The 17,042-nt window shown below is 33.1% G+C and overlaps 3 protein-coding genes across 5 annotated transcripts; 1 reads left to right on the forward strand and 2 right to left on the reverse strand.

Moving 5' to 3' along the window:
- Positions 1 to 1,297: 1,297 nt before the first annotated feature.
- LOC107431184 (uncharacterized) lies at positions 1,298 to 4,180 on the reverse strand. The gene is made up of 2 exons (XM_016042065.4): positions 3,620 to 4,180; positions 1,298 to 1,941 (listed from the first exon to the last, which is right to left on the reverse strand). The coding sequence occupies exons 1-2, from the start codon at positions 4,178 to 4,180 to the stop codon at positions 1,456 to 1,458; spliced, it is 1,047 nt and encodes a 348-aa protein (XP_015897551.2). The 3' UTR covers positions 1,298 to 1,455.
- Positions 4,181 to 6,016: 1,836 nt separating this feature from the next.
- LOC107426131 (kiwellin-1) lies at positions 6,017 to 6,583 on the reverse strand. The gene has a single exon (XM_016036229.3). The coding sequence runs from the start codon at positions 6,581 to 6,583 to the stop codon at positions 6,017 to 6,019; it is 567 nt and encodes a 188-aa protein (XP_015891715.3).
- Positions 6,584 to 10,795: 4,212 nt separating this feature from the next.
- LOC107426149 (inositol-tetrakisphosphate 1-kinase 1) lies at positions 10,796 to 12,703 on the forward strand. 3 transcript variants are annotated; one of them, XM_016036256.4, is made up of 2 exons: positions 10,796 to 11,979; positions 12,069 to 12,209. In XM_016036256.4, exons 1-2 carry the CDS (start codon positions 11,141 to 11,143, stop codon positions 12,148 to 12,150), a joined length of 921 nt encoding a protein of 306 aa, XP_015891742.1. In that variant the 5' UTR covers positions 10,796 to 11,140; the 3' UTR covers positions 12,151 to 12,209. The 3 variants fall into 3 exon arrangements, with proteins under 3 accessions (XP_015891742.1, XP_024933322.1, XP_015891741.3); XM_025077554.3 differs by having other exon boundaries at positions 10,796 to 11,967; positions 12,069 to 12,208; XM_016036255.4 differs by having other exon boundaries at positions 10,797 to 12,703.
- Positions 12,704 to 17,042: the final 4,339 nt, after the last annotated feature.

Here is a 17,042-nt window from a genome sequence, read left to right on the forward strand (position 1 = left end):
TGGTGTAGGCTAACAATCAGGACAAAAGAGGAATTCATTGCACAAGGACATACTTATTGTGTAATCTAAGATCAAAATATGCATTTGTGATTTCGATTGAGACCCTATGTATAACTTTTTTATAAATTAATGCATTCCTTAGCCGACAAATTATATGGAAATAATTTTTATAAGAACCCCAAAAAGGCAAATGCTCTTTAGGTCCTTGGAGAGGTTTATATATTACAAAAGCAACCTTCATGGACATGTAGAAAATTCTTTGAAGTTTTAGTATTATCACGATGCCTTGAGTCCTTGACGTTGAATTTTTGCTGCTTTGACGCAAGTAGTGATGATGTTGATTGAATCTTAGTGATGACGTTGAATTGAAAGTAATAACAAGCATCTAGAGAAAAATGCGATTCTCATTTAGTATTATTTTTGTTTGGTTTCCTTTTTTAAAGAAAAAAAAAATTAAAAAGAAAAAGAAATTCTTAGAATGTAAGCCCATTATTAATTTTAAACTTTAAAAGGAAAATGATTTGCCAAGCATTCAACTTCAAAGTGGAATGACCTATACACCCCTGGATAATTACATTTTTGGGGAGATTGGAAAGTGGCCATTTTAGTAGTAGCATGACAATGTTGACATTACAAATTGTTGAGCATTTAGTCATTTTCTGATTGGGACCCATGGGCAATCAAGTTGAAGGGTAGTTTTGTACATTCGTCTTAAGGAGTAACATTCACTCTGAACAAAAGCATATAGATCACCACATATTCTTTCATTTGGATCCAAGAAAAAGAATCTAATGAGGTGGGGTTTGGTAACCACGTTTCCATCGCATTTTTGTTTGAAAGTGAAAGCAAATTGAAACCCAAAAATGTTTTACAATTTTCCTTAAACAAAAGCTGTAAGCAATATGGTTTTCTAATTCAGTACTGGACAAAAAAAGCTTTAAAAACCATCGAGCCCAAAATTGAAATTTCACTTTCTACCTCAATTGATTTTATCTTTCCAAGGTTGTCTTCTTACAAATTATTTCATGTTTAGGAAGTTACAAACTTTATTCAACTCATCATTCACTGCATTTGTTAACCATTATTATCTCCACATGTCTTTGACATTTTTAGTACTTTACATATAGCACTTTCATTTTTCTTCAACTAGATTTCAATTTCAAATTCAAGTTCTATTGAACAGCTTCTAAATTAGTACTTGTAACTGTAATCATCAAGTATATGTGGGAAAGCTCTTTGTAAACTCAAAAACCTCAATTCATAATCATAAAACAAAATGAAAATTTAAGGATAATAAGAAACTATACAGTAAATAATATCACACATGAAAGCATAACACAAACACAGTACACGTGAAACATAGCAAACCCAATAACCTGATATTGACACACACACACACACACACACACCAACAAAAAAAAAAAAAAAAAAAAGAAACATAGAGTACTAAATCAATCAAGCATCACTCCAATAGATATCCAATTCACCCCAATTGCCTTCTGGGACTTTCAAGGCCTTCCAAACGGCTTTAGAGGCATCAACAATATTGTTAGGACAAGGTGGCTGGTAATCATGATCAGCATCACACCCCATGGTGGAATCACACTCGTCGACAACCATGGCGTTGACTCTCCGGCCATTGCCATATATCGTAATATTATGATGGCACCTGTTCATGTTGTTGAACCAACCTGTGGAGAGTGCAACCACTGGGGTGTTGTCTGAGTGGTACTTGTTGTCACATTCAGATGGGGCTCCGCCATCACCATTTTTCTCGAAACTGTTCAATGTCAAGGTTGCCTTTGTGTGGCCAGTAACCTTTGGTGAGCACTTGTAAGTGGGGTAGGATTTGCCATCTTTGCAGCAATCAGAGTAGTTCTCTTTGTTACATTGGCCTGGTGGTGGCTTTTTGCCTCTGATTTTGCCACTTGGTTTGCAAGTTTGAGCTTCAATGCTCAGCCAATAGTTTGTGAAAACAAGGAAGACGAGGAAAATAACAACTGAAGAAATGTGGTTGTTCTTCATCTTCTTTTGGGTTGTATTTCTCTTGCTTTTACAATACTACAAGTTATGGGATTGATTTGAAGAATGATTTAGAGATTTTGGGTATATATAGAGAGATGAACTACTTGAAATCTCAATTTGTGGTAAGTATGACATTTTTGAAGTCTTTCTTCGAGTATAATACATCTTTTGCGTACAAATACTGCTACACACTTTAGGATTGAAACATTAATATGTCTATTCTCAAAATATAATCTTGACAAATTGACCTTCAATTTGACGAATAGATCATCCTTTTGTGCAATTAGTTAATTAGGAGACGGATTGCATTTTGAAATATAGATGTACATATAATACAAATTATGCATCGTTCGGGGTAATATTTATTTAATAAATATGTGAATTAGGAGACAACTACTCCGTCACTAGCTACATATAGAACTTCCTTTTTGTTTGTCTTATTGATATAGGAAGAGAATATTATATGTAGAGAACATATATTTCTATTTATTTATTTGGTTAATTATGATAACCTATTAAACCTAACGTGTAGTAGATCTCCGTGTTCTTTTTTCACTTTTTTTTTTTATTGCAATTTATTGTGATGTTTAAATATTTATTTTTTTCAAAGAAAATTTATGAGAATATATACAACTCTATCACCAAATTTGATAACTCTAAAAAATATTATTGAAAATTTATTTGGTCAAAGTTTTTTTTTTTTTGTTGGGAGAACATATATTTCTCTGAAAACCTCATTTGGAGTCGAGCTTGAAGCTTGTCTGATTTGATATGCCAGACCTAGGAAAAAAATTTCCCCTGCTCCTTTCTCTCATGAACAAGTAGGCACCACATGTGTGGATCTCACATGATTCCTATCTATTTGTGAGAGAAAGAAACACTACTCTCAAAAGCATGTAGATCCCATCTGTTTATGAGAGAAAGGAACAATGCTCCAAGGGATTCAGTTGAAATTTGCTCCAAATTCATGCCTTTATTTTTGGATAAATTTCAGTTTACTTCCCTTGGTTTTGCCTTTTTTTTTTTTTCTTCCACAAACATGTAGTATCTTTTCACTCTCCATTTTTATTTCTATTTGGCCTTTTTTGCTAGTCAAATTTTAGTTTATACTTTATTCAAAATGACAATTTTAACCCTAACTATTATTTTCATATGTGTTTAGAAAAAGGTGCATGATCTGGGCCCATCATTCACTACAATTTGTGCAGCCCCTCTACACATCTTTGGGAGATATATGATCTCCATAGTGCCATTCTTGCTGGATTAACTTGTTAATTTCTTTCAGTTTTCTTCAATTCATTTCAACTTAGAACTAGCATCTTTAGTTACTACTAACGAAAACATTCAAGGATGGGAAAGCTCTATCTCTTCGCACACACTTTAAACCTCAACCCAATAATCATAAATGAGAACAAAAATTACGAATAACAAGAACATACATATCAATTAATTAACAATACCAATTATAATTACACAAAACACTATGCAGTACATACATGAAAAGTAACAAAATTAACCCAATAACTATGAAATTCACTCACACACAAATTAAAAGAAAATTAACATGAAGTAGTACTAATTAAATCAATCAAGCATCTCTCCAGTAGATATCCAATTCACCCCAATTATCTTCAGGGACTTGCAAAGCCTTCCAAACAGCTTTAGAAGCATCAACAATGTTGTTAGGACAAGGTGGCTGGTAATCATGATCAGCATCACACCCCATGGTGGAGTCACACTCGTCGACGACCATGGCGTTGACGCTCCGGCCATTGCCGTAAATGGTAATGTTCCGAAGGCACCTCTTCATGTTGTTGAACCAACCCGTGGAGAGTGCAACCACTGGGGTGTTGTCTGAGTGGTACTTGTTGTCACATTCAGATGGGGCCCCACCATCTCCGTCTTTCTCAAAACTGTTCAATGTCAAGGTCGCTTTTGTGTGCCCTGTAACTTTTGGTGAACATTTGTAAGTTGGGTAGGTTTTGCCATCTTGGCAGCAATCAGAGTAGTTCTCTTGGTTACATTGATTTGGTGGTGGATTCTTGCCTTTGATTTTACCACTGGGTTTGCAGGTTTGGGCTTCAATGCTTAGACAATGGTTTGTGAAAACAAGGAAGAGAAGGAAAATAACAGCTGAAGAAATGTGGTTCTTCATTTTTTCTTTCGGGTAGTATATTGCTCTTGCTTTTAGTAATGGTACAAGTTATGAGACTGATTTGAAGAATGATTTAGAAGTTTTGAGTATATATAGAGAGATGTTACTGATCGAATTCTCATTTTGTGTCAAATATGACATTTCTGTAGTCTTTCTTTAAGTATGATACTTTCTTTTGCGTACAAATACTGCTAGGTAATAACAAAAAACATACTTTGAGATTAAAAGATGCATATGTCTAATCTCAAAATCTAATCCTGACAAATTGAACTACTTTAATTTGTGGACGAATAGATCATCCTTTTATGCCTAATTAATTAGGAGATGGAGATCACTGTTATATTTTGAAATATGTATATGTACATATAAAACAAATTAAGCATCGTTCTGGTTAATGTTTATTTAATATATATGTGAATTAGGAGATAACTGCTCTGTCACTAGCTACATTATAGAACTTCCTTTTTGTTTGCCTGATTCATATAGGAAGAGAATATATTATATGTAAGAACATCTATTTTCTATTTATTTATTTGGTTAATTATGATACTTGTTAAGCCTAACGTGTAGTAGATCTCCTTGAGTTTATTTTTCAAAGGAAATTTATGAGAATACTACTCTATCCACCAAAATTTATAACTCTAAAAATATAATTGAAAATTTATTTGGTTAAAAGTTTTTAGGATCACAAAAACATTTGAAAAATTTATTTGATTCCAAAAAAAAAAAAAAAAAAAAAAATCCAGTGCTCCCGAGGTCACTGCTTCCTTCTCTCACAAATAAGTAGGCACTACACATGAAGATCCCACGTAAGTCCCATCTATTTGTGAGAGAAGGGAACAATGCTTCCAAAAGCATATGGATATCATATTTGTCTGTGAGAAGAGGCAGCAATGCTTCATAAGCACTTGAAATTTTCTCCAAACGCATGCCTTTAATTATTATTTCTTACCCACGGTGCGGAATAATTTGATTGGATTGGCTTGAAAAATCCAATATTTTAACTTCTTCTTCTTCTTCTTCTTCTTCTTCTTTTTTTTTTTTTTTTTTTTTTTTGAAATCTAGAAACAACAATGTTGTCTCCTAAATTTGGTTATCAAAATTTTAGGTATCAACTTTTGTGACATTATTTTAGGATAAATTTCACTTTAGTTCCTTGGTTTTGCATTTCTTTTCACAAATATGCATCTTTATTTTGAAAAATTAAATGATATAGTATCCTTTCAGTTTTCATTTTTATTTCACTTTATCCTCTTTTGCTAGCCAAATTATACAGTTCATATATTATTCAAAATGACAATTTTAACTTCTTGTGGGGAATTAATTAATGTAAACTATAAAAAATAATTTTAAAAAATCTTTTTTTTTTTCTTTCTCTTATTGTTCACATGTGTACAAAAACATATAATATCAGCAACCTCTCTACACATCTTTGAATAGTTACTTTTTATGATATATGATCTCCAGTATGCGAAAAACCTATTGAATCAACTGATTTATTTTTTTCAGTTTTATTCAATTCATTTTAATTTGAAAAAGTTATTAAAATTGTATTGCATCTTTATTTACTACTAACAACAACATTCAAGGATGTGGAAGCTCTATCTCTTTCTATACATTTTAAATCTCAACCCAAAAATCATAAAAAGAGAACAGAAATTGAGAATATCAAGAACATATGTTAATTAATTAACAATACCAATTATAATTACATACAACACTATATAGTATAGACATGCATGAATGTAACAAAATTAACCCAATAACCATATGAAATTCACACACACATGGACAAATTAAAACAAAATTAACATTGAGAAGTACTAATTATATCAATCAAGCATCTCTCCAATAGATATCTAATTCACCCCAATCATTTTCAGGGACTTGCAAGGCCTTCCAAACAGCTTTAGAAGCATCAACAATGTTGTTAAGACAAGGTGGCTGGTAATCATGATCAGCATCACACCCCATGGTGGAGTCACACTCGTCGACGACCATGGCGTTGACGCTCCGGCCATTGCCAGAAATGGTAATGTTCTGAAGGCACCTCTTCATGTTGTTGAACCAACCTGTGGAGAGCGCAACCACTGGGGTGTTGTCCGAGTGGTACTTTTTGTCACATTCAGATGGGGCCCCGCCATCTCCACCTTTCTCAAAACTGTTCAATGTCAAGGTTGCCTTTGTGTGGCCAATAACTTTTGGTGAGCACTTGTAGGTTGGGTAGGTTTTGCCATCTTGGCAGCAATCAGAGTAGTTCTCTTGATTACATTGATTTGGTGGTGGATTTTTGCCTTTGATTTTACCACTGGGTTTGCAGGTTTGGGCTTCAATGCTTAGCCAATAGTTTGTGAAAACAAGGAAGAGGAGGAAAACAATAGCTGAAGAAATTTGGTTCTTCATCTTGTTTAACTTCTTTTGTATTTCTGTTAATTTGCTTTGGTGGTGAAAATTTAATATGCGTTTAGTTTGAATAAGTTGTATTTAGGTTTTTACCTATATATAGAGATTAAGAAGTTCAAGAAAAGTCACATTTTATGTCAAAATATGACATTTTTGTAGTCTTTCTAGCACATAATTATGGTACTCCATAAATCTACCGTTGATAATTTAGATATAGCAAAAAAAACAAAGTTATGCTCTTTGTAAAGAAGAACTTTTTAAAATTTTAAGGAATAATATATTGAATCACAAAACGGTACGCTAGCTTCTTTGGAGTTGCAAAAGGAGAAATCCACTTTTAATAAAATAAAATAAAAAATATAATTATAATAGTAAATGAAAAACATATTACGTAGGCGGAAATCTTTCCCTTTTTTTCAAAATATATATATATATATATATATATATATTATCAGTTTTTTTTTTTTAATAAAAAAGTTGATTATTCATAAACAATTTATTTAGAGATCCTAGTTTATCCATAAACTTGAGTAACTTGACATATAGCCTGTTAGGAAATATATATATATATATATATATATATGTATATATATATTTTAAAAACAGATATAGAACAAAGCTTTTCTTCTTAATTTATATAATTTATATGAAGGAGATAACTGCCCTGTCGTTAGCTACATGTTTTTAGTCTTTTTAGATTTATTTTCATTGGTCTTAAAATACTTGGAAACTTATCTAATAATGATTTGTTATGAAATATGAATATATAGCAATCATAAAATATTAAATTATATATATATATATATTTATATCTACTGGTCAAATTTGAAGTTCATATTGTCTATAAAGAGTTATTTTCTCTTTATTATTATTCATCAAGCTCAAGTTTGTTAGGCCAAATTCGGGCCCTAAGGGTTTAATCTTCCAAAGAAAAAAATAATAATAAAAAATAAAACTTAAAACAAAAAAGGTTTAATCTAAAACTTGGGCCTTGATATGTTTTGTCTACCTATTGTCAGGCCCAAACTATAATCCATTCCAAAACTCCTAATCTTGGGTTGAACGACAGTATCAAAGCTCATATCCCTATATCATCATCATCTTCTCCCAACATCCCGAAAATAAAATAAAATAAAATAAATAAGGTGGTCGATTTGAAATTTATTTTAATGTGCTGGGTTATCAAGATAGAATATACATATATATATATATATATATAATATACCAATTAATTATTTTCACCCTTATTAAATAGCTAGCTTTAAGACAAAGCATATGAATACCACAAACCTGAGCAGTCTGTTTCTTATTCCCAACATATATATTGGTAAGGATTCTGCTATAATGGATTACATCTTTTAACAAAAATGTTAAAAAAATAAAAAGACCGACTTTTTCTAGTCTTTTATTCTTGAGTAGTGAAATATAATATAAAATAATAATATAAAGACCAACTTATCTATATTTTTTTTTTTTCCTTCCTTTTGGGTTGATACCTACTTATCCATTTAGTACCCCGAAAAGAAGCCTTTCATGTAACAAAGATATAATAAATGTAAAGCTTCTGTCTCCACATCCTTAGAATATTAGATATCTTATCCACTTTGATTGTTTTCTACTCAAAACGACAAAGTCCCACTTATGGTCTTATTGTTAGTTTTTTTATTTTATTTTTTCACTCGGTACTTTCCTAGCTATAATCAACCATAAAAATAACCATGTTTATTAGGATCGGCTATATCTATTTATTTGGATCGAGTAATTGAGATCTACCACTCATTTTAAACGGTTGAAATTAATTGGTTTACTCATCATTATCAATGAGAAACACTCTTTAGGTTGGGACCCCAACGTTTCTAAAATAATTTTGTAAACATACTTCTTATTTATATTTATTTGTTTTACTGAAATTACAATTTACCCTCTTTTATGTTTTGATTTTTCAATTTCGACAAATAAATTATCAAATATCCAAACAAATAGAAAGTTGCTATTTTTCTTTTCCCATTATGGTAGATTTTTAATCAAACTATGCATTTTTTTCTCATGGATTTGTTCTTTCCATTTTGTAAAAAATTCTTGTGGTTTCATGTCCTATAGGACCCACATTGACAACTCCAAATATATATATATATATATATATTTTGATAGATAGATAGATAGCTAGATAGCTATATGCATTAATTGTAGTCAAGTCGTGTTGGAAAAATGTGTTGAAATGTAAGTATAGATTCCAAAAGTATATATTTTCTATTAGCAAGAATGAAAACTACAAGTCTACGACTCAAAAGGTAGGCTCTTTTTGGTTTCTTCCTTTTCTTTTATAGTTTGACCTTGTCTTGAAGAAATGGGTAACTGGGTACTGATTTAAACTTTCATTTTGGCCTTTTTTTTTTTTTTTTTTAAGTTATTATATGGGAAACAAATGGTCTGAGTTTTGAACAAGTCATCGAAATCATGAATATATGTCTCTAAAATAACAAAGTCATCGAAATCATGAATATGTGTCTCTAAAATAACAAAGTGTAGATCAGATTTTTATAATGAAAGTGTTGAATATATAAGTATGGAAAAGTAGAAGGAAATATATGACCAATTTGGTACATCAAGCCAAGCTATTGACGGGTTTTAAGTTTTAAGAGTGATGAGTCAGAGCGATTGAAATGGGCATGAGCTTTGGTTTAAAACTTCAAACAACAGGGAAAAAAAAAAAAAAAAAGGGTGGTTTTTAAACGTGATTGTGATCGTGCTTAAGGAAATTGATGAGATCATTTTTTGTTTTGACACGTTTAACATCTTTGACTTGGACTATGTGATACATTATTGATTTTCCAATTCGTCAAAATAAAATGATATCGTTGATGAAATTATCATATATATATATATATATATATATATTTTTTTTTTACCACCAATAACGCTTTCAAATTTAAATCTTTTAAATTATAAAAAATAAAGCCATCAGCGACCGTTTCCCAAGTTATTTTCCGTTCTACTCAATATGTTGGTAGTTTTTTTTGTTTTTTTTTTTTTATTAAAGGAATTATAAGAAAATTATTATTATTAAGAAATCTATAAGAAAATAACTTGGAAAATAGATATATTAACCTCAAAATATCTAATAAATTACTAAATATTATTTTGAGGTACAAAGTGAGTCAATATACTATTCCAAGGTCAACCACCGTTCAAATCAAATACACGAGGCATATTAGAGAAATTTGCAACACTCGTTCTTCTTCTTTTTTTCTTTTTTCTGGGGGGTGGGGGTGGGGTTGTAAAGGAGACATTTGTGACACCTACATGACATGTAGGCCTGCCCCTCATTTGCCTAATGTCCTTATGCACACGACTAGACTTTCTAATCAGATCAATGACCAATTCTTACATCAACTTCTAAAACCAATAGCAAATATATATATATATATATATATACTCCATTTGCACGTGCGCTGTTCAACTCAGCAAGTGTATAGTTCACGTGGATTTCAACAATCAACCGTCTACATAAATTTCCACGTGGCATTCAAGTGATGGGTGAGAAAGTCACATGATCAAAGTACCATTTAAAGTGCAGGCCAAATTGCACAAATATATACCCAAAAAAAAAAAAATTTGCATAAATATAATACCAAATTGAAAAACATAGCAAATAAGCCAAATTTTAGTTCCAATTTTGACTTTTGCCAAAAAGATAAAAAAAAAAATTCCAATCTTTTGAGGTCCCAAGTGCCCAAAATAAAGACCCAATTACCTCGAATTCCACAGCACCCAAAAAAAAAAGGAAAAAAGAAAAAAAGAAAAAGAAAGCCACGTAGAGTAGTAATCAAGTGCAAGACCAGAGTCAAAAAGATTGCCCAGCTAAAACGCGGCCTACTATTTTTATAATAATCGAATAAAAATAAATAAAATAAAATAAAGCAAATAATAATTAATAAAATTCGTTGACTATCACCACCCCGTCAATTTAGCTCAAATTTATAACCGTCCGTTTCGGTCACAGCCCCTAGTTACCTTTTTTTTGTTCTTTCGTTTTCCTCCTGCCACAACGCGCTTATTTAAGCGGCGAGAATCCGCATATTGGCCAAAAGAATATGCCACGTGTACAATGAGATCCCTATGTTTGATACTAACCCTGGTTACTTTATCATCACCGTAACTTTATCTAACCCTAGTCGAGGAAGCTATATATATCCATCAACCCAGCATTTCTTTCTCTCTCCATCACCACCTTATTCTCTCTCTCTCTCTCTCTCTGCAACAAAATTAAAAAAATAAAATAAAATACATTTTTTTTCCCGATTTTTTCGAAGCTCGAAACGACAAGGGAAAAAAAAAAAAAAAAAAAATGGAGGCTCAAACCCAATTAGGGTATCGGATTTTTGGATTCTGAGTATGCGGGAGACTAAAAAAAATTCTTTGAACGATTTGATGGTTGCTTATGAGCGTTTTGGTTAGCATTTTTGTAGGATTCATTGTGGTGGTCGAAGAAGAAGTAGAAGAAGAAGAAGAAGAAGAAGAAGAAGAAGGGGTGGTTCGGAAAGTGTGGAACAAACAATGGCGGAGACGAGGTTCGGCGTGGGCTACGCGCTGGCGCCGAAGAAGCAGCAGAGCTTCATTCAGGAATCGTTGGTGAGTACGGCGAGGTCACGTGGAGTCGATCTCGTACGGATCGACATGGAGAGACCCCTGGTGGATCAGGGACCGTTCGATTGCGTAATTCACAAGCTGTACGGTAAGGATTGGAGACGGCAGTTGCAGGAGTTTAGGGATAGGAACCCTAATGCCGTGATCATCGATTCGCCGGAGGCGATCGAGCGGCTCCACAACCGGATTTCCATGCTTCAGGTTGTGTCGGAGCTGAAAATGGAGCACCAGGACGAGACGTTTGGGATTCCGAAGCAGATTGTGATATACGACAAGGAGACTCTGTTTGATCGACAGGCTTGGGAGGGTCTCAAATTTCCGGTGATTGCCAAGCCTCTCGTCGCCGACGGCAGCGCAAAATCTCACAAAATGGCGCTCGTATTCAACCACGACGGCCTCAACAAGCTCAAGCCTCCGATTGTCTTGCAGGAGTTTGTGAACCATGGAGGAGTAATTTTCAAGGTCTATGTGGTTGGAGAGTATGTCAAATGCGTCAAGAGGAAATCTCTGCCAGACGTCTCGGAGGAAGAGAAATTGGGGAGCTTGGACGGTTTGATGTCGTTCTCGCAGGTCTCAAATCTGGCCACCAATGAGAGGATTGACGATAAGTACTACAAGATGATGCATTTGGCAGATACAGAGATGCCTCCGCAGAGCTTCATTACCGACATCGCAAAGGGTCTGCGGCGAGCGATGAATCTGAACCTGTTTAACTTCGATGTCATTCGGGATGCGAGGTTTGGGAACCGGTATCTTATAATTGACATTAACTATTTTCCTGGGTACGCCAAAATGCCGGGTTATGAGACTATCTTGACGGATTTCTTCTGTGATATAGTGCACAAGAAAGAGCAAAAGGAGGCCGCAAAGGTTTCGGAGGAGACCGATGGTTTGGAGAAGAGTGGCTTGGAAAGGCGTAGTTGCGACCAAGAAGTGAGAAAACTGGTAAGCAATACTTGCTGCAGTGATGGGGAAGATGGGGGTCTCCCTGTTTCACCTCTTAGCAGGGAAGAGGAGAACCCAATTCAAGTATGAATAAAGGGCGTATGAATATACCCATGAATTGAGTTAACTTTGTGAGGGCATGTTCATTCCTTGGTTGGTGGATTTGGGTCATCAGAATTTGCTCAAGCAGTTTGGCCTTTTTCCACCGATTATTTTGGAATTGAAGCGAGTTGCACAATTGGTTTAGATAGCAGAGATGGTACAGTGCTGAAACTGAGTAGGTTTGTTCTTGGCTTTAGTTTAACTTCTTGACAGCATTAGATGGTGATTCATTGTTGATGATGTATATTCCATCCACCGTTGCTCTGGAGAATAGGTACTTTCCAAAATACTTCGAAGTTTTAGGAAAGCCAAGTTGTATGTTGAGGCTTAAAAGTCTTTCCTTGCTTAGAAACTGTTCTAGTTTGTGTCATTGGCACTTTTAGTGAATGGATTTTGCCATTTTGTCAATGGTAGTTTCATTTTTAATTTTGTTGCTTTTTTATTTTTTATTTTTTATTTTTTATTTTTTTCTGTAGGCTAACTGATGTTATAATATTTCATTAATTACGTTGATGAAAATTTATTGATTTGGTTCTACTTCCTTGGATTATGCGGTTTATAACTTCATACTATGTCAAGTAAATTCTCTGCATGTCTAACTTTAAAAATAAAATAAAATAAAAAATGAGGCAGGCGCTGATATCAGTGTTTTAGATTTCAAGCAAGAATTAGTTTGAACTATTAATTGAAGTATGCCTAAAAATCGTAGTTCGTTCACTATCTCATCTATTGCGATGAATGATATGTAAGCATGAAATCATTGTATTCTGTATTATGTTCATGTAAAACTTTTGTGGTTAAGATGAACCTAATTGTAAGTGTTATAGCTTTAGTGATTCTATCTCAATCTGTAGTTGTAGGCAGAGATTTTTTTCCATTCCTTGGATTAGATGTCTTCTGCATGTAAAACTTCTGGGATGCTAAAGTATACTCCTGCTCACTCATGTGGATTTATTAACAGAGTAATACTTCTGAGATACTAATATATACTACAGCTCACTTATGTGAACTTTATTAACAGAGTATTGTTTTGTAGCATGATTCTATAGATTCTTTTAGAGGTAAGCGTGTCCAGTTCATTTGCAGAATCAAACTGGTTGCCACTGAAAATGGGAGCTCATTTTTTTAATTGAATTTTTTCTTAGTATCATATGATTGTAACTGGATCTATATACATTGAAATTTGAGTTCTTACTTTGCATGAACACCAATAGAACTGTCTGGCATGCATGTTGTTTTAGGTGTTATTGTTATTCTTTGTTAATGAGCTATTATGCCATGTCATGTTCTCAAATCCTATATTTTAAGAGTTTACCTAGTGAAGTATAGGATTCTATTTGCTTTTAGTGGTGTTGGATGGTGACAAAATATATTAATGTCAAGTTCCACTTGTACTTGTATCTTATTTTTGCACCTTGCGTTTCAAAGTCTCAACTGGTATGTGTTCTGACCTGTGGATGTGTCATATTTAATACCATATGCCCATTCATGCAAGTGTCCATGATTTAGATCACTTTCTTATAAATTTGTATATTTTTCTGATGAGGATAGTAGAATACAAAAACATGTACAGTTCAGAAATCTAAACTGAATGTAAGGACATGCTTGATTTTGGTTGATCTGCTTCTGTTGAATTCTGGAAGTTCAATCTGTCAACAATACATGTGGTATTGTGTTGTTCTATATTTAGAAAAGCCGCGTATTTGCAAGACGCATGGGTGTAGCAAAAGGTGATTTCTTACGTCCTCTTCTACACTTTATCTTTGTCCTGTCCTTTTCTGTATTCAAAATAAGGTAGAAGTATTTAAACCGACCAGTAAGATGCCAATTGTGTTTTCACTTGATACTAATGCTAGTCATAATAATTGGAAAAAAAAAAAAAAAAAAAAAAAGAAAAGAAAAGAAATATGTTGATAATCTTTGTGCTTCTTTTAATTCGAAGCTAATCTTTTTTTTCTTTTTTTTTCTTTTTTTCTTGGTGAAATGAAGCTATCCTTAATTGTCTTTGGGGTGGACCCATTTCCTTGCATGTTGAATGTTTTAAGGGATGAGCAACTGATTTTCAAGTAGATTATGCTGACACTTTTGAAGAAGTTTGGTACGGATATGTGGTAAGAGTAGCTAGGGCTTTTTTAATAAACTTGCTGCTCTTTAAAAGATAAAACCATGTAAAATTAAGGAGATGAAGGGTATAATTCAGGAGATGAAGGGTATAATTCTTATAGATCCTCTTGGGCTGCATGGTGTCTCCTCTTTAATAATCATCGTTCTACACCTGCTCAGTGTGAAGATAGAAAACAATACGACTATAGAAGTAAGATTTAGGTATTTTCCTTACATGTTTGGCATAGATTTTTGCTATTAAGGAACCAACTCAAAAATGGTAACTTAATAATTCATGAAGATCTTCAAATTAATCATATCTTAATGAATTCGTAAGGAGATGAAGCATGTTGTAACCTAAGAAAATTAATTCTATGTCGAGCTTTTACTTTCTTTCCAATAAATTCTTGATGTGCTCAATTGACTCATGGCAGCACAAACAAGAAACTAAAATGTGAACTTTGGTTTGAAACCTCTTCTGCATTTTCTGGAGGATTTTTATTTTCATCAACCAAAGATCTGGCCAAATCTAGATCCTACTTCCTTTGCTTCCCAAAACTAAATTGCTGCCTATCCTTATCGTACTCTTCTACTATATTAGGTTGAGACAACCAACAGCAATCAAGGAATGTAGTTATGTAGCCTACCTGTCAAAAGGAGTTATATGATGAAAAAAATTCAGTTTCTTGTTTTGAATAAGGTTCCTGAAAGCTATACATATCTAGTGAAGCAGGGTCTCCCTTTACCGTACTGTAACTTTATGCACTTATAAATTTTCAAGCACATCCAATACTCGTTGCTTACTCTTGAGTGTCTTATACACCTTGGCTGTCAACCTCTCTCGGAGGACTGAACCTATGGAGATGTAGGATCCATTGATAACATATTTTTGTTATTTACTGAAATGCACTATTATGCCATAAATAATAGGAAATCACCAAATGAAAAAGAAAAAAAAAAAAAAAGGGGTATGCGCATATATATATATATATATATATATGCTGCTTTCCACACACACACACACAACTTATATAATGTTATGAAATATGATACATGCACATACAGTGTGTACCATGATAAAGGTATCCTTTCTTGGATAAAATTGGCACAGTTTGTGCATTCATATTGTATTCATATCTCATAACTGATATGTACTTCCAAACTTTGCAGTTAGAATGGTTTTTAAGCAAATTATTTTACTGTGGCTGCTTTGGTAACTAGAAAGGCTTACAAGATTAAAAGTTCTTCATTTGTTCTTAATGTAGCTTTGTTAATAGATTGACCTTGGCTATTAGCTCCTAGATTGTGACAGCCGAAACACAGAACAGAGGATCATAGTTTCATTTTTTTGCTTGTTCTTATGGGTGCTTTAATATTTGCTATTTTGTTCTGAATAATTGTCAATTTAGTAACGTACGTGGTCCATCTAAATTAGTATGATAAAAATAGGAATGTTGCACTTGCTGGCCTTGATTATATCTTCTTGTGAAAAGTGGATATGCATCTGTTTTTTATACCAGTCGCTTGCTGTTGGGTTAAGGCATATTTAAGTTTAGTCTTGTGAATCAAGTTTGAATAAATTTAGGATGAAGAAAGAAGGTGAAACCGAATTCTGAAAATCGGCTTATACAGGGGATGGAAATAGAAAAGGCACGAGCATTCATGTTTGGGCTGTCTGGCTATTTTTGAAATCCAAGTTTTCCAATGAGATGATGATTTTTGTGTAGGTGTCAGTGATATCAGATAGAAATGAACTATTTGTTGTTGTTGGACATTATAATGAAGCTTGTTCATAGCAGCATTGAAGCCATGCTGGGTCCTAGTATTATCAGAAATTGAATAATGTTGCTAGGCTGTTGGTATTTGGCTTTGACATTTTTCTATATAGTATGGTTCTTTTTGTTTGGACTATTGAGGCTTTACTCTGATTAAGGTGTCCTATGAACAAAGATTAGAAACGCGTATAATGCTTGTGTATTATAGACGAAAGAAGAGGGGGAAAATATATTTCCCTCTTTTGATTGTGGAGTGCATTTTATGCTTTGGTCCTCGAGTTGGTATCTAAGCTGTTCGAGAATTTTCGAAGTATAATTAACGATGAGAAATGTTTGTGTTTATAACTTTCAACAAAAGCATAATGGTTGCTATCAAATAAGACGCATTTCTTACTCGCACTGGCATGGCATGGTTGGTGCACAGATCGTGCTCTGGTAATAATGTTCTCAAGGATGTACAGAGTCGATTTAGCTTCACTGTTGTTTGAGGTTCTCTTGGATTGCTAAATATAATTATAGGAAGTTAATTTTCCAGTACCAAATTTCATGTTTGAGACTTTAAAATAGTTGCATTTACTCTTAAATATATATTCATATTTGCACTATAGATAGTTGCATTTAATCTAAATGTATAATTTATATTTATGCTTTTCTTCGTTGAGTGTTAATTTTTCTGAAGAAACTGCTTATTTTTTTATTTTTATTATTTATCTGTTTATTATTTCTTTTTGTATTTCATTCTGGATAAAGAACAAAATTCTGCCTTCGACTTGCATGACGAGTCATAAAAAACAGAATTCTGATTCATCAGGCATACTAAAATTGCATATGGACCTCTTCCATCTATCAATTCACCAAAAAAAAAAAAAAAAAAAAAAAAAAAGAAA

Source organism: Ziziphus jujuba, chromosome 6 (assembly GCF_031755915.1).
Source record: "Ziziphus jujuba cultivar Dongzao chromosome 6, ASM3175591v1".
NCBI classification, from domain to species: Eukaryota; Viridiplantae; Streptophyta; class Magnoliopsida; order Rosales; family Rhamnaceae; genus Ziziphus; species Ziziphus jujuba.